This window comes from Pteropus medius, unplaced genomic scaffold (genome assembly GCF_902729225.1).
Source record: "Pteropus medius unplaced genomic scaffold, Ma_sr-lr_union100, whole genome shotgun sequence".
NCBI classification, from domain to species: Eukaryota; Metazoa; Chordata; class Mammalia; order Chiroptera; family Pteropodidae; genus Pteropus; species Pteropus medius.
In genome coordinates, this window is record NW_024355990.1 from 11,251,155 (window position 1) to 11,269,857 (window position 18,703).

Sequence of the window (18,703 nt, forward strand, 5' to 3'; positions counted from 1 at the left end):
CCTCAGGTTGCTCTTTCAGGTTGCTTTGTTGGTTCCACTTCTTCTCACCAACCTCCTAAAACTGTAGAGCCACAAGTCTAAGCCCTTGATCTCCTGTTCTCTTCCTACACTCACTCCTTGGTGATGTGCCCCTAGGCCCAAGACTTTATATAACAGCTATGAGCCAAGACTCTAAACTTAGTGTCTTTAGCCCAGACTTCTCTCCCAAACTCCTGCATAAATGACTATGTACATAACACCTGCGGCAGGATATCTAAGAGACATCTCAAACTCACCGTGTCCAAAACGACCTCTCCCCCCACAGAGCCTGCTGCTCATGTACAGCCTTCTCATCTTAGTCAAAAGAAACTCCATTCTTCAAATTGCTCAGACAAAAACATATCAAAGAAAGTAACCTGTGACCGCTCTGTATGTCTCACTCCCTGCATTCAATATATTAAAAAATCTTACTGGTTCTACCTTGAAATTAGAACCAGAACCAAACCACTTCTCGCTAGCTCCCCTGCTTCCGTTTTGTTCTGCGCCACTGTCATCTCTGGCCTGGATTATTCCAAAAGCCTCCAAACTAGTCTCCCTGCATCTATTCTTACCCCTTTATAAATTATTCTCGACACAAAAGCCAAAGAATTCCTGTTAAATAAGACCATGCCACACCTCTGCTCAAAATCCCACAATAGCTTCACTTCCCACCTCAAGCAGAATAAAAACCAGTCCTTACCATGACCCGAGATGCCCCACAGGATCTAGCCCCATGATCTTCTCCCCCTCATGCACTTTATTCCAGCACATTGGCCTCCTAGCTGTTCCTCAAACATGGCAGGCATGCTTCTGCCTCAGGGCCTTTGCACTGATTTCCTCTGCCTGTAATGCTCTTCCCCCAGATTTCAACAGGGCTCACTCCCTTACCGCCTTCATATCACCTCATCGATGAGGCCTACCTTGACCAACCAATTTAAAACTGCAACCCTAACCCTGTAACCCCAATCTCCCTTGCTCTGTTCTACCTTTTTTTCATGCAGACTGTTACTTTCTAACAATCTAAAGTACTTATTTACGATGTCTATTGTTTATTATCTGTCCCCCCTAGAAAAAGTGCCATAAAAAATGGATCTTCTTCTTTTTTACCAATGTATACCAACCACCTAAAACAGTTATCTAGCACATAATATGCACTAAAAAAAAGTGTCAAACAAATAGTCCAAAAGGCTATGTAATAGTACAATTTTCAAGGCTTAAAAACACAGTTGCTTGCCATCAACAGCCACTTCACTCATCTCCTCAGCCCAGAATTAGGTGATTTATAGAGGGAGTGACCAGGAATAGTCCCCAGTCAATGAAACGGACCATTTTACATGGTTTCGCATTGGCTTATCAACAGTTTACTCACCAGCTGCAAAAATGAGGCAATTCTATAAAGAAGACTCTCAATTTTGATGCTTTCTATCTCCAGTGGACATGGCCCTGTGAAGTCGGCCATGGAGTACTGGCCAAGAGAAAGAAGGGCCTCTGTGCAGTGCTTGAGGGCCATTTCATAGTCCTGCCTCTTGAGTGATTCACACGCTTGTTCACATGACTTCTCAGCTCTTCTGTCTTCCATGACTCAGGGACAAAAATCCTGAAGACAGAGAGAAAGAACAAGTAAGAAAAGATTTCAAAACTTATTAATTATAAATTCTAACCCCATTCCTATTTCAGTTAGCTTAATTATCTATCTGAATAGTTACTCGCAACCAGCCTTTTGATCAAGGTCGCAGCTGAGCAGCAGCTATTGATGCTACAAAATCTATACTTCTCTTTTATATCTTATGAAGTCTTTAGTGTAAGATCCAAGCAAAATGTCACCTGTAAGTCAGGATCATACCAACAAAACATCCAATTTATAAATGAGACAAATTTATAAATGAAACATGACTTTGAATATTGTCAAGTACAACAAACCATAAAGGCTTCCTTTTATTCTTTTTAACCAGAAGGTGTGGAAATGTTTCATATTCAAACCTCCCAATTTCAGTCTTGTAATTCTGTGACTGATTGCAGAAAATCAAAACCTATATACCATGTAGGAATTTTCCCACCAATATAGAAAAGTGGCTAAAACGCAAGTTTGAACTGCCTATTAATTTAATTCAGCAAACATGTCCCGAGGCCAGACCATGTGCTGGCAGCACTGAAATCAAAGATGGAGCGTGTCATCAGTGCTTTTAAGAAACTCATATTCTAGCAAGAGAGGCAGAGCACAAATGAACAATTACAAGAAAGACATTCCATCTGCCAAAAGGCATGAGCTGGCCTCAAAAGTGAAAAGAAGTTCACCACACAGAGATGATAGGGAGAGCACAGGCAAGCTTTTCAGAGAGAAGAGTTCAAGCGAAATCACCAAAAGAAAGTACGCGACAGACTCCAGCTGTCCTGTTAGAGAGGAGGAGGGAGAGGAGCTAGGAAAGATCTCAAATGCCACAAGAAGTGAGGGCTTTATTCCATACGCAATGGACACCACAGAAAGTTTTTAAATAAAGCAGAAACCTATCATATATAAGTCCTGTGAAGAACTGGTGAGAAGCAACCATTACCACTAATAAAAGACAAATAAACTAGTCCAAGTGAGACACAGAATTGAAGGGCGGCCTCTCCCTAGCTACAGCGCTCGGGACAACAGGGAGCAGCAAACCTGGGCAGAGAAGGCCTTAAAATCCTCTGACCTGGCAATCACAACACTGCTTCAGAGGGTCTCTCTTGCTGACGTAACCTCTTGTCACAAGCTCTGTCAAGCATCGATGCTGCTTTTCTTGCCTGTTCCCACCGTAGTCACCCTCCTGCTCTTCCCTACCTTCCACCTTACCGAATGGCCCCAGCGTACTTACCTGTCCCTCCTACCTCTCTCCAGCTTACCCATACACTCCTGCCCGCCCTCTCCACTAGCTTTGACGACAACCTGGCTCTGCCTTCTCCTGGCTGTTCTGCAGCTGCCTATATATTGCAGTGAAAGGTGAGGGGAGAAAGTTGCTGATGGTCAGACAAAAGACAGTGGCAGTGAGTAAAGCATGATGACAGACTTTAAAAGAGGTTTAGGCCCCCTTGACTTTGGAGATTCTTGGTGTATCGTCAAAAAAGTAGAAATATCAAAGAAATAGGACGACGAAGAATTCAAAAAGGACTTCGGTATTTGTTAGCATTTGTTAAATATGGGTAGTATATACATGGGGTACAATGTAATATTCTCTACTTTTCTCACTTTGAAATTTTTTATTAAAAAAATACCAAAACATGTTTTGAAATTTATAGGATATTTTAAATGTTTACATTTAACAAATTAACATTTTCAACATAAAAAATAAAGTCTAATTGTGTTATTCACAAAATAATCCAACAAATATTTAGAATATTGTATTTTTAGTCTTTACATGGCTTCCTCCCTTTAAACTTTCTCAGCTTTCCTTCAGTGAGCTATAATTCTTACTTCGGTTTAAAAGAACTTAAATATATCAGTTACAGAGGTATTTATGCCCCATATACTAACATGCGTTAATCTGAGTGAAATAAATTATCAAACAAAAATCAAAAATGATTTCTATATTACTGCAGTGACTTTTCCCATTAGACATAAGAATGGCATTACAAGATAACCACTAATTATACAGACCAGAGTTAATGCTATTGAAATTTTGGACTGAATAATTCTTTGCTGTGGGGATCTGTCCTGTGCATTGTAAGATGTTTAGCAGCATCCTTGGCCTCTACTCACTAGGTACCAGTAGCATATCTCCCGATTTGTGACAACTAAAAATGTCTCCAGATATTAGCAAATGTCCCCTGGGAGGTAAAGTCCTTCCTGCTTGAGAACTACTGATAGAGACAAGTGTATAGTATTTGCCTGCCCGATGATAACAACAACAGTGGATGGATAAATCCATGAATATCAAAGGCCCTAGAATTAGCAAATCTTATCTATAAAACTCCCAGCCCACATCTAGAAAATATTACAAAAAGAAGTAGAAAGAAAAAACTGATAATACACAAGCTAAATTCTTCCTAAGAAGAGGATGCAACATATTGATCCAGAACACAGACTCAGAGCCAAAGTTCAAAAAAAGGAAGCCTTTATGGTTTGTTGAACTTAATCTCAAGTTATCTCAACTGGCTCATCTCTAAAATGGTAAGAAGACAACCAAAACCTATCTCCTATGGTTATTTTAAGGATTAAATGAAATAATATGCATAAAGTACTTAAAAGAATGCCCGGCACACAGTAATGCTCAGTAGGTGTTAGCTATTATTACTTTCCTAAAATTCCAAATTGTCAATTTATATAAAGTGGAAACCACTTTACTGATTTCAACATACAATGTTTTATTATAGAAAATAAAATATCACTCTGCATAACTACTTTATCCACTTGACGGAGGAAATATCTTTACCTTTTGTCTCCATCTCAATAAACTGATAATGATTATGCAAGAATAGCCACTGGAGAAATAAGTGCTTCTGTATGTCACTGAAAGATGAGCCAATCCCTAAAACTGGCTAAGAGGGGAGATCACAAAGACTACTGTCAACATCAGTCACCAAACGTATTAGCCAAGGAGATCTCAGTAACATTAATATATAAGTAGAGATTAGAGGCAGAACCATTCATTTCAGGAGCTTTGGTGGGAATTGACTATAGAGATTAAGTCTCTGATACATTAGGCTCAGATGTCTACCTCAGAAGGTTTCTCCCATAATTATCTTTGGTAATCAGGTCCTGATAATTAGTTTCTAAGACCTACCTGAATCTCACTAGGAATACTTTGCTGTAGTGTGGATCTCAGTACAAGGCAGGTCTCTGTTCAACTGTTTTTCAGAAAGCAGTATGACCTTGTGACACATACTCCTTCTGAAGAAGTTAAAGTGCTTCCTCAAATGTAAAATAAAAACTGCCAAAGTCAGAGTGAGACAATGTCTGAGGCTATTCTAAAATGGACTATACAAAACACATGGTGAAAGCCTTGCTCACTCGCTGGCCAATTTGGCAGCTGCTCTTGTGATGGGGGCCATCCCACACCTAAGACAGGAAGATGGTGGCCACAAGGATGAAAAGGTCACTGGAGTCAATCAACTCTAGGCTCCAACTTGTTATGAAAAATGGCAAGTACATGCTGGCGTACAAGCAGACTCTGAAAATGATCAGAGAAGGCAAAGCCAAACTGGCCATCCTATCCAACAACTGCTCAGCCTTGAGGAAATCTGAAGTGAGTACTACGCCATGTTGGCCAAGACTGTGTCCATCACTACAATGGCAATAATATTAAATTGGGGAGAGTGTGTGGAAAATACTAGAGTGTGCACCCTGGCCATCACTGATCCAGGTGATTCTGGTAACATTAAAAGCATGCCAGAACAAACAGACTGGTGAAAAGAAAATCATGCAAATTTTTTCTTAATAAAACTGGCCAGAGTTTGTTTAAAAAAACTTGGGAAAAAAAGAAAGAAAATACATAGAGATCTAGAACTACTCCTGTACAAGGCCAGCAGCCCGATACACTTCATTGTGTAGGTGACACTCTAGGGTACACGAATACATCCATACTGATAGCATACGCTCTTGTCTGGCCTGATCCTAGGACAGACATAGACCAAGGTGGGCCTAGTACAGTTTCTCCAAGGACAAATGAGAGGCCCAGGGAAAGGAGCTGAGTCACATAAATCACAACAGTGTAAGAAGCAGCACCACATCCACCCGCTGTTAAAAGTCCATCCCTATCTACGTTGATTCTTTCTCTTCCTGTTAAAAATTATCCAACTTTCACTAAAAGAATAGAAAACACTGTAACTTTCTGCAAATTCCTACCCCTGTGGGGAACACAGACTTGGACAATGTAACTTATAGGCAAGAAAAGTGAATCAGAAACCTATTAAAAAGAGACTAATATTTCATTAGTTGTTTGGCTACCCAGTATCCATTCCTTTTCCTGAAAATAAGAGCCCACAATTTCCCTGTGAAAAGCCACCTCTCCCCCACTCTTAGTCCACGTGGTTCCTGAAAAGCTGACTCCACCAGGGATCCAAGGGTGACATGTGACTGGAACTGGCCAATTCAAGCTTCACAGGCCAAACACAGGGATTGGCTCAGGGTAAGACCTGTGACCCCATAAGAGCCAATGAGACATCATGAGACTTTTGCTGAAGCTTCTGGGAAAGAAACAGGTGCTCTTTCCTGCTGAATCTAAAATCTGAGAGGCTACACAGGTTGCTTATTGTACGGCCATCTGTCTAACATACAACACCTATAACTGAAATCTATACAAGAAAAGATAAAGTTGATTCATGGGGGAAAAAAAACTCAGTCCTGATGACATTATTTGAGCCCTGAAACCAGCTAGCTGTGCCTGGACTTTGCAGTTAGGTGAGCCAAGAAATTTCTTTTTAGCTTAAGCCACCTTAGGCTAATATTTCAGGCAGTTGGAGCTAACTGATATCTGATTAGTACCTTAAGTAAAAACCAAATGAGCTGATAATTGTCTTGTAAAACAGTGTATACATATGATTATTAACAACACCGGTCACAGTTATTGATTACTAATAATAAGTATAAAGAGAAAAGGTAAGCATGGGAGAGAAATGGCTTAGTGCGATATTTGGTTATTCTGCTTCTTGAAAACATAATTCTAAAACATTTAAACTTTATCATAAAGCTATTTCGGCAATAATAATGACCATTTACTGAATGTTTACTGTGTGCCAGATGCTGCTGAAAAGACTATATTCATGTAATATAATTTAATCCTTATAACAACCTTATAAGGTGCATTTTATTATTATTATCATCCCCATTTACAGACAAGGAAACTAAAGCACAGAGAAATTACTTATAGTTATACTGTAAATTAGAGAGGCAGGATTCAAATCTAAACAGTCTGATACAGCTCATGCTTTTAGCCATGACACTGATTCTGAATCCATAATCAAGGCTCTAATGCTGTTCCAATAGAGGAGAAACTCAAAATCAGGCACTCCCAAAAGCATTAAATGTGAATGTAAAATAGCACCATCTTACCTCTGAAACATTCTCAAAGACTAATTTCCTACATAATTCTGCATTATAAAAAGTATATATATACATATATATATAAAAATATATATACATACATATATTAGCCACGTTAATGATTATCATTTTTAAAAAGTGTGAAACACCTCACAAACCTAGCCAAGCATCTCCTTTGATTAAGCAAAAGTCATATGTGTCCCCAAGACTAGAGAGTGTATTAATTAGCACCACTTTTCCATAAAATTATAACTTTTGTACCTTCCACAAAAGTCAACTTTATGAGAACATTCCTATCACTAAGTTTCTTTTCATCACTTTTATAGAATAGAAACTTGTTCTAAAATCTATTCATCTCAGTTCAATTCCAAAATAAAAACTGATAAATTTGACTTTATCAAAATGAAACATTTCGCCCTTTGAAGGACACTGTTAAAAGAATAAAAGACTGAGTGAAAACTATTTGCGAATCACATATCTGAAGAAGGATTTTATCTAAATATATAACAAACTCTCAGAACCCAACAATAAGAAAACAACCCGATTAAAAGCTGGGCAAAAGATTTCAACAAACACTCCACAGAAAGGATATGATGATGGCAAAGAAGCACATGAAAATATGTTCAATGGGATTAGTCAGCAGAGAAATGCAAATGAGAACCATAATTAGATACTATTACATACCTACGAGAATGGCTTAATTAAAAATATTGATAATACAATGATGTGGAATAACTGGAACTCTCATACATTGCTGTTGGGAATAGAAAATTATACAGCCATTCTGGAAAAAAGGCTGAGAGTTTCTTATAAAGTTAAAATACACTCATTATGTGACCCAGTAATCCCCTCTCCCCAGAAACAGCTACCCTAGAGAAATGAAAACTTAGGTTCACACAAAAATCTATACACAAATGTTTTTAGCAGCTCTATTCATAACAACTAAAAACTAGAAACAACCTAAATGTCCTTTAATGAGTGATAATGGAAAACTACTCGGCAATAAAAAGGAACTTTCAATACATGCAATAACTTAGATGAATCTCAAAGACAAAGTAAAAGAACCCATTCCATTAAATAATATACCCCCAAAAAACGAAATTATAGAGATGGAGAAAAGGTCAGTGGTTGAAAGGGTTTTGGGATGGGGATGGGTAACTGTAAATGAACAGCATGAAAGAGTTTTTAGGGTATGATACTATTCTGTATCCTGATTGTGGTTATGGGTACCCAAACTTTATATGTGTTAATTTTACAGAACTGTATACCAAATTAAAGTCAGTTTTACTGTAAGATAATTTTAAAAATAAAAATTTTTAAATTATTTTTAAACTATGAATCTCAATGTCTTAATGGACATGGTCTTTAAAAACTGAAAAGAAATAGATACGGAAGAATAAGTTTGTTGTTAATGCATGAAAAGCCTATACATTTCTCTTCTAAAAGCCATAGGTTTTAGAGGCAAGAATGGTGCCTCAGAAAGAATGTCTCTGAATAGAATAACCACTGAGTTCGCCTGGCACAAAATGTAGGACACGTCTGAAGAATTCCATCTCAGATAACTGGTCCAGTGTCAAAAGTAAATATGGAAAGAAAAATGAAATCAAGAGTGTACCACAGAGGTGGTAGGCAGACTAGCCTGGATTAAGACGGTTTCAATAACAGATGATAAGAAGAAAGATGATATATAAGCATCGTTCTTTCCTCACTGTGGACTTCTTTCTGTAACAGTATGAGAATAACCACCAGCTCACCATGAAACCAAGTCACGAAATGTACTTTTATTTTTTTAAAAAATCAAGAAGTTATCTTCCTTAAATTAACTTTACTTGTTAATGTAGTCATGGTCCTCTTTTATTCCAAAAGACCTAAATCTTATTTGATTAGAGACAGACTTCAAACAAAAAAAAAACTCTGATCAAATAGCAGGAGCCAATAGTAGTAACTAAAGTTTCAATCTAAATTGAAGATGATTTCTGTATCTGTCTTATACATCTGTCTCCATTAGAAAAAGAAAATTATCTACCTCATACTTAACTTGGGTGAAATGCATCTTTGTAAAAGTTTCAGAAGACGGATGAGTTATGCTAAACATTATCCCTATCTACTTTGACAGAAATTACTAACATCCGCAATCGGTTCTTGATTAAACCCCAACTTATCTTTAATTATTAACCTATATAAACAATAAAACTGTAGGAAAACTTAAAAGACAAATGTAATAAAATACATAAGTTTCTTTACATATCTAAAAAACACAAAAATTTAAACAAAAAGACTGCTAGGAAAAAAAACTCGAGATGGACATTTTTTTAAAAGTCAGTAATTTGTCTTTAAACCTCATATACTACTCTCCCTCCGGAAACTCCATTCTTATCCTGAAAACACCGCTATTCTAGAAAGTAGTAAATGTATTGTGACAAAAGAAAGAAAAGTCAGATGGATACATCATTAAAATAACCCACAGAACTCAGTACAGTGGAGTAAGGAAAGCATATCAGAACATCCCCCCTTTCCCTCACTGGGCAGTGTGGCCTTGGTGAGACACTGCGGCTAATAAAAGTGTGTCACACTTCCTCAGGGAGGAAAAAAGCTAAGAACCATTACTCTAGAGATGGCACGGTGGTTCCAAAATGCCTATATAATAAGTTCCAAGCTCATTACTAGGTACCCAGGCAAACCTCAATCTGGCTATAAGCTAACTTTCTCAGCACTCCCACACAGGCCCCAAGCATGGTCTAGACCCTGAGTCTCTGACAATGCCCTCCCTCACCCAAATGTCCTTTCCTGCCCCTCTCTGGACCCAACTCCTACCCACCTTTAAATGAATATTTCAAGGCCTACATTCCCAAAACGCTCTCCTCCCAAAACCATCGTTACTTCCCATAGAAGGAACTGGCCTCTTAATCACCTATTATCTTGGATTAAACATACCATGTTGGATGCCTTAACTGCCCAACAAAACTATCATAAATAGGAGTCATATTTTACATCATTTATATTCCCATGACAATCATTCAATTCACTCGAATCATTCAATAAGTACTTTAACTGAATTTCCCAAAGAGATGGCCTAAAATAACCTAAATGCCAAGCATTCCAAGAACTGTCCTGTACCAAATTCAGTTCTCATTAGAATGCCAAGTCATAAAGAGGAATGTTGTATTATCTTTAAATTCATCTGCTTTCATCCAAAACTGGAATCTGTGACGGTTGTATGGGATGCACAGGCAAAATATTCTACAAAGTAATAAAGTTTTATTTATCGTACTGTGCTTAATGTTCAGCCCGACTTGCATTTTTCTTTAAAACTCTTTCTAAAAATCACTGAGTATGCAAGAAGCATTAGAAGAAAGCCTAAGCCTATTGAGAAAACTAGAAACTAAGATCATCAATCATATTCTTTTTTGAATAATCTCTTTCATCAAGACGTAAATCTCCTAATTCAATATGGCAAAGGGTTTTAAATACATAAAAGAAAGATCCTGATGGACTCTCTACCATCTGTTTTAGTGACTAAAATAATAAAAACAAGCAGCAAATTTTTAAAAAGTTATATCAACAGCTAAATCTGAGATGTTTTCCCATTTATTGCTTTGATTTTTCCTGACCCATTTTTCAGAATTGCCAGCAATTCTAAAGATAGCCTTCTTTCAATAATTCTAATTTATTTCTTGAAGAGTTTGAGTCTCCTCCCAAATCACTGAACATGCTTACTGACAATCAGATATGAAAAAGCAAAAACCTATTTTATGAAGCAAGTAAGTTATATTAATCACTGTAAAACTATTATCCTCTAGGTCTAGAGTATGAGCTCCACAAGAGCTGGGATTTTGTCTGTTTTGTTCACTGAAGCCTCAGGGGCCTAACATAAGTATCTACTGAATAATAAAAATTCATTGAATAATATAAACTTCATGCCAGCAACACAGAAACCCAAAGGAATAGCTCTACTGACAATTAAAATCTGCATAATACTTTAGCCTCAGAGTTTAGAGTTCAGAGGGGATTTTTACCTACCTTATCTCAAGTGATTAAGTAAAGCTGAAATCTCCATCTCACAGACAAACTAAGACTCAGAAGACTTAAGTGATTTGCCCAAAAACAAAGTCTGAGGCAGCACTGGAATTCTGGAAGTTAATCCTACTTCTGTTCAGTCCAGACCCCACCCAGTAAGCTTGGAACATATCCTTCTAAACCGTTCAACTCTCGTTACCTGCAAATACACAAAGTTTAAGGTCACCAAAACACTGTCTCCCGTTTGCTTCAATGTAATTGATGGGGAGGGAGAAAACAGGTGAAACGACATTAATAACCATTGAAGTTGGACAGTGGGTACAGTGGGATTGATTATACTCCTCTTTCCACTTCTGAATGTCTGAAAGTTTCCATAATAAAAAATTTTAATTAGAAAAGGTCCTCACTCCCATCATAAACTCTGCCACTTCCAACTTTCTACTGAGCACACCTAGGTGTTGGGGAAAGAGCACAGCTGAGAAGCTTCAGGTCCCCTCAGTGTGAGGCAGGGAAAGAGTGCTGAGCAGAGGATCAGGGAGTTTCAGTCCTCGCTGTAACTGACTATGAAACCTCACGGATCCCTCTCACTCCTCTGGGCCCGGAACTTCCTCATCACATCCTTCAAAGATTAAAATTCCTATTTTGGCTTTCTACTAGTTCCTTAAACTCCACACACAAAACCCAATTCATCTTTTCTCTCTTCTAAACCCCTAAGACCTGTTCTTCCTGACTTCCCTATGCCTGATGTCCCATCCTGCCAGCCACCCAACCAGAAAAACCTCAACATCATCTCTGACTCGAGGCACAGAACTGACTGTTCCCTTGCCCTCCTACCTAATCCGTCACATCTCTCTGTTCAACCTCCAAAATAGCTTTTGAATCCATCATCTCCTTTCCATTCCCAAGGTCACCAATTCAATTCAAGCCCTCATCCTCCCTCACCTGGACTATTACCATAAATCCAAAGAAAGTCCCTATCTCTAGTTTCTCCTCACTACCAATCCAACATACTTATCCTCTGTCAAACATGTGAGACCCTCCAAAGCCCAGCCCTGACCTCTTGGCAGCCTTACCTTCAACTACGGTCCTTTATGTATTCCAAGGTCCAGGTAATTTGGATATACAGATTCCTGACACCTGCCTCATTTCCAACACTACAACCCGGCCTCTGCTCAAGCTATTCTTCCCGGCAGTGCAATTTAAATGCCACCTCTTCAGTTGAAGTGTTCCTCCATATCCCCAAGGGGGCAGTATCACTCCCTCCACTTAATGCCTAAGCATTTTGTCCCAAACCCTGTTTTGGCACCTATCAAATTGCTATTAGGTCTTCCATTTTTTTGGTGCCTCTATTCTCCTTATTAGATGACTACTTCCTTGTCCATAGGAATGACTTTTTATTCATTTTTGCAGGGGTACAGAGCTTCTGGAGCACCACGGCACAGTGGTAGGCCATGAATGAGTTAAAGATGTTCTAGACAGTGATCCCCTCAGCCCTCCAAGCAGCCACAGAGGGACTTCAGCAGCCAGAGTCCCCCAAGTGGTGAAACCGCAAGCATTCTCAAGCAGCCTCCTCCTTCGACCAGGCAGACACCATGATGATAACTTGAGAAGCAGTCAGAGGATACAACAGCACGTGGTGCACAGTGGATGCACAATAAATATTTGTTGAATTAAATCTTGGAATAATCCACCTGTTTCCCCTTCAACCACTATCCCCAAGATCACTTACCATCTAAAACAGACTCTTTGAACATTTTCACTGAACGTGTTCTAGTTTTTTTAATAATCACCTCTTTATTAGCTAGTTATACTTGCCTTACCATCCAAAGCCCACATCAATATTTTACTGCATAAAGTGGCCAAGGATATGAACAAACAATTCAACATGAAGAGAATCAAAGAGTAAAACTCAACATTATTTGAAAAAAAACAAAACAAAAAAATGCAAGTACCACGCTACACTATTAAATGAGCAAAACTTAAGGAGAAAATTATTTCTGTCCAGTTATGTTGAAACAGAAACATCTATGTATCTGTTAGTAGTACAAACTGGTAAAAATATTCTTAATAAAAACAGTATGGCAAGATATAGCAAACGCCATAAAAACATTCACACCATTTAACACAGCAATGTACTCAAAAATTTACACTAGTGATAATTAGAAAAAAATACAATAGTGTAGATTAAAGTAGTAACTAAAAACCAGCCAGCAACATAAATACCTAACATAAAAAGACTTATGCAAATTATGAAGGCATGACTTGATAAAATATCTTACCCTTCAAAAGGTAATCATATAAATGAAAATTGTGGTAACTTTAACACAGAAATGTTCCAATGATCTAATAAACAGAAAAAAAATCAAATTATATGAACCCGAATTTAAAATGAGCAAAATATATTTTAATAGATGCCAAAAATAAAATTAACTATTTTAGTGTGATAACCCAAATTTTAACAATTTACTTAATATCAACTCAAATTATCTCATAATTTAAGAAAGTTCATTCCACCATACTAAGGGGTTCCAGGATACAAGCTTGATACAGTCTCAAAGAGAAGTCCGACCTTCCCCTCACTTTGCTTAACTGAAAATTCTCATGCACTCCTTATCATGATGACCTACAGCAACCCCAGATCCCAGCTTTCCAAGGACCAACGAGCCTCCTGAACTGGCCTTCTGATCATCCCCATGAACCTGTGGGGGGATGAATCGTGCAAAACAATAAACTCAAGAAACAAAGAATCCCTCCAACCAAGTATGATTACACCAATCAGCAAGTAGCCAAGCCCAAATTCAATTACAAATTCTAAAAGTCTAGAGTATTGTCACATTTGAGAATCTCTGGGATTCTCAAAGCCAACTGGCTGACTCAGTGGCAGACCAAATCACAGTTTTTAAAAAGCAGTACAGACTCATGGACAAAAAGAACTAGGGGCCAATTAAAAAGGAAAAAAAAAAAGTTATTTTAACTACAAGAAATAGAAAACTAAAACTAAAATCTCCAGCTTAAAACAGATGGGTAAAAAGTAGCTGGCAATGTCTTGTAAATCTTACCCAGCCAAAGCCCAAAATGACAGGATGGCAAACCGTTTTATTAACAAATGAAACTTGCTGGAGCTGGTGATGTCTAACAAAAGATTAGTATTGAAAACATATCAAAAAATAATTTTAGCACTGATGCCCCACAGGGATGATATTAAAACAGTCTACTTTTCTGCAGTATTACCATTTCCTAAGTTTAATAATGAAAGACCAAGGTACTATAATAGACCAAGAAGATCAATTACTGTGAAAAAATATTCTCAAGACTAAGTTGTTTTTCTTACTTAGTGGGGCATTTCAGCAAAAGATAATTTGAAGGACTAATACAACCACCTTGTAGAGGGAATACAATCAGCAGAAAAAAAGTTTAAACTTTTGTTTCTATTGATGTGTTCTCAGTATCTAGATCGTCAAAAATTCAGATATATAGTGATTCATGACAATACATACACAGCAGATAACAAGAAAAACAAACAATTCAATACTTAACCAAGTTCATCAGAGTACAGGATGATTACCACTCAAGAATACTGACACAAAAACTGAAGGACCTCTCAAGTTCCAATCATATGCAGATAGGTTGAGCCCTGTGCAGTTACTCATTCAGAACACAAGTGGAAGATTAACCTACCCTCGATTCTCTTCAAACAAACTCGGACAAAGCAGCAGGCAGTCTCTTCAGAGTACGTTCAGCAGGATCCCATCTGTTCTCGAAGTGGCCATTTCAGTCAGGACCTGCACCTTCGGGTTCCCACTGTTCCACCCTGTCTCACCTCATTCTTTCCTAGCTCAGACACTCTTGCCTAGCTTAAGACTTTCTTGCCTCTTTCTCAGCATTACCAAGTTCTTGTTTTCTAAATAAGGCTCTCCTAAACCTTACTCACCTGCAGTTCACTGCACTGGGTGTCACCCAAATAGCCCATCAGAGCTCTTTATAATTTCTGAAAGAGAGAGAAGAAAGATTTTGAATACATAGTACAAAACACTCTTGCTGATGTATCAGTTCTGAAACTTTTGTATCCAGTATTCGCAGCATATGGTCTTTTGCTCCACAGTATTGCAAAAAAAAAAAAATACATAACCAGCCAGGACCCAGAGTCCAGAGATAGGAGTCAAGAGATAAAAGTTTGGTTTAATGTTTCTACTTCTTAGCTGTGGGACCTTAAGCAAGTCACCTGACTTCTTCAGGCCTAATTTCCTTGTCTAGAAAATAGATTAGACAGAAGCAGCGGAGCACATTACAATAGAAAGGGCACAGAACGCCAGCACCTCTACGTGACTAGTCTGTTAGTTCACATTTAGTCTAAATTTCCTCCTTTGCAAAACGTAAATAACAATAACTATCTTAGAGTTATGAGGATTAAAGGAGAGATAATGAATTATAGAAAGCTTATAATAAAGATACCGTACAGCATATTGTACAATTTCACAGATGGCAACTATCACCATTACCCCCAGCCCTGAAGTTATATGACTTCGATTCACAAATATTTATTTCCTTAAAATATCAACAAATCAAAACTGTACTAATCTGACCATGGAATTAACTGTTTGAGTGTTTCACTAACAATTCAACAATTCAATTAGTTATCTTAAACTTATGGTAGTTTAAGATTATCAATATTACATAACATCACAGGAAATAAGAGTAGAATAGTCCCTGCACAACATCTAAACTGCTTCAGCAGCCCTGCCTTCCTGGACTTCTCCCTCTGCTTTTGCTAAGAGCACTATAGCTCGGCAAGGAACAGGTCTTCCAAAAGCCAAGTGACACCAACTGTCTCCTATGGTCAGCTCAGGGGAACGTGACGAAAAGATGGAGGAAGGAAAACAGAGGGTTGGTTTGTTTTTTTAATTTTTACTTTATACACTTATATACACTTACTTTACATAGTACTGCTCAAATCTGTTTACCATAGCATGCATCGGTTTTGTATAAAAATAAATGAATAAAAATAAAGTTTTAAATGATATTAAACATGTTGCCTACTGACAGGAAGCTCGCCTTACAGGAATATTTTCACAAGAACTTTTAAAGAAGAAAAGCAAAAAGGCAAATTCAGATGTGCAGCGAACACCTTAAATATGACACAGGAGTAACAAAAATCACAAATATTCACTTCAGAATGGTGCAATCAAAAAAGATGCTATGCATTCTTTGAAGACCCTAACGAATCAGTTTTTTGTTTTTTTGTTTGTTTTTATTCAAAAGCAAGATGAACATACAAACTCTGGTTTCACCAGGCAACTTTCTGCTCTTGGAGAAAATGACCCAGTACAATCTACATGAGTAAACAAGTTGGTATGACTGTTTGGTAGTAAGTTGGAAAACTTTCAATTATTTTTAGACAACTGATGGCTTTAAAAAAAATTATATATAGAAATCAAAAGTCTTCATGTTACATCCATCTTCGATATTATTTTTTAAAGGAATATTAACTTTATTAAATTCAGGACTACTCAAAAATATTATCCCAGCCACTCTTGAAGTGATAGACCACTATGTTTTATGCTGCTTCTAGCCAATGCTACAGAAATAATCCTGACTACATCCATCAACTGAAATGAACTGTAAGCTAGTATGGCCACACTCTCCACACACATCATAGTTCTCTTCTAGAAAACATTTCAAAATATTCCTTAAAAATCAAATTACATTTCCATGTATACTTATCTAAGTTTATGAAAATAAACAACCAGAACAATTTGCTTATAATTTTTAAGTAGCTTCTCAAGTTGATAAACTTGGCCCAAAATCTATGCATTTTTATGCACTGAAACAACAGGCAAAGGACCTTATTTCTTGAGCCAGGCCTGTATCTGAATCTTAAACATAGTCTGACAATTATAAACCAATTTGCATTTAATATTAATACCAAGCCTACTTCTTAAACAGAGAACAAAAGCACATGTATAAGATCTGGTCTACTTATTTGTAGGTCCCTCTGCAATATTCTTAGCCTTTCATGAACATGCTGCATATTTTTAAACTGCAAAAGGCCTTGTGCAAGTAGGAATAATTTCTCCTGTTGTTTGGCATCACTCCCCTCCCCAGTAAAACACTGGACATTCCATAAATGTATACAGACTTTAAAACAATGTAGATTAAATATCTATAGTATCAAAAAACGAAATTTTTTGCTAACAATTGCAAAAGTCAAGTTAACCAGCTGATTGAGAGGTACTTACTGGCTCTCAAAAACTACAGCCTTACCTAAAAATAGTGTCCTAGCTTCCCAGCCAAAAGGACAGACTAAAAAAGCTATGTCTTTATTCAGCTCAAAGACACAGACTTCTACTTCACCACAACCTTCCATACTATGGTATTTCCCATTTTAGAAGACCTCGTGTAACAACTTGTTTGGTGGCCAACCACTAACTTCACTTTGAAGTGAATACTAACACTTTCACATGGTCGACATGTGTGAAAATTGTGGAAAATGTCTTGACACAATTCAGGCCAAACAACACTAGCCACACAAGACTACCTGTTTCTATATTCCATTTTAGACTACAAACAAACATCTCCATAGGTCAAAAAGCAGATCACTGTTCCTTTCCACAAAGGAATCTGTAAATTAAAAACAACAACAAAACAAAACAAGATAAAAGGTTCAGATTGGGAAGTCTAAGGCATGAATATGCCTCCGTGTGTAAGCTGAAAATAAATTTTAAAATTCATATTTGCCCTGCCAAGAATAAAAATAAATATAATACACACAAGCACTGCTGAGTTTAAAACACAAGCAAATGTGGTGTGTGCACTTACAAAAGGATCTTGGTTTATGTCCACCTTCCTCTCCCAAGTTTTTTTAAAAGGCAAAATGTCAATTGTATGCCTCAATCTGAAAAAAAAAATAAAGTACATCTTAAACAGATGTTGTGATAGATATGAAAAGTCATGAGATTTCAAAATCCAAATGCTACCCAGATGTGTTTAAAAAAAAAAAACCTGCAGTAACTAATCAATCTACCATAACTTAATTTTCTCAATAAATCATAGTAAAATATTTTTAAAGTAAAAAAAATTGCTTGTGAAAAATGTAAAATTAGCAAACTTCTCCCCAGTATCTAATACCAATTGTTCATTAACATTATATATCAATTATGTCCTTTAAATCCAAAGCATTGTAAGTCAGATTAAATAAAGCAACGTTTTGAATTCACACACTACGTGTGAACAGAAAATAATGACAAACCAGTATTATCTAAAAAGCTGAACAAAACTCAACACTATTGTTTTTATTTCAAAATAACTATGAGACAAGTACTATTCCATTTTTCAAAAAAATAAAAGCAGTTGTGACAGATTTGCCTAAAATAATTCTTTACAATGGAAAGAGTGTACTTTATAAAATTCTCACACACTGTGGACACACGATACTCACATACACAATCACTAACACTCGATGTAGAATAAGTGATAGACACCAAAACACAGATAAAATTAAGACATCCAATTAAAGTTACACAAGGAAATTTAAATAGGCAACCTATAATTACCCTGGTGAAGATACTGATCAAGGATAGCTGCAAATAATATTTGGCTCTGGATAAGCTCCACTATGGCTGAGTATGTTGCAGTCACTGAAAAGTTTGGTACATTTGACACATT

At 37.1% G+C, this 18,703-nt stretch overlaps 1 protein-coding gene across 17 annotated transcripts in view; it reads right to left on the bottom strand.

Annotated features, from left to right (window-relative positions):
• The window catches only part of HELZ (helicase with zinc finger), a 132,847-nt gene that overhangs the window by 112,657 nt on the left and 1,487 nt on the right, over window positions 1-18,703 (bottom strand). For 5 of the 17 annotated variants that reach the window (XM_039859535.1, XM_039859547.1, XM_039859536.1 and 2 more), the window contains exons 3-5: window positions 17,858-17,933; window positions 14,973-15,029; window positions 1,388-1,615 (exon numbers count right to left, since the gene is read on the bottom strand). In XM_039859535.1, the coding sequence (XP_039715469.1) occupies window positions 1,388-1,597 (210 nt within the window). In that variant the 5' untranslated portion in view covers window positions 1,598-1,615; window positions 14,973-15,029; window positions 17,858-17,933. The other 12 variants (XM_039859540.1, XM_039859551.1, XM_039859549.1 and 9 more) reach the window with 10 other exon arrangements.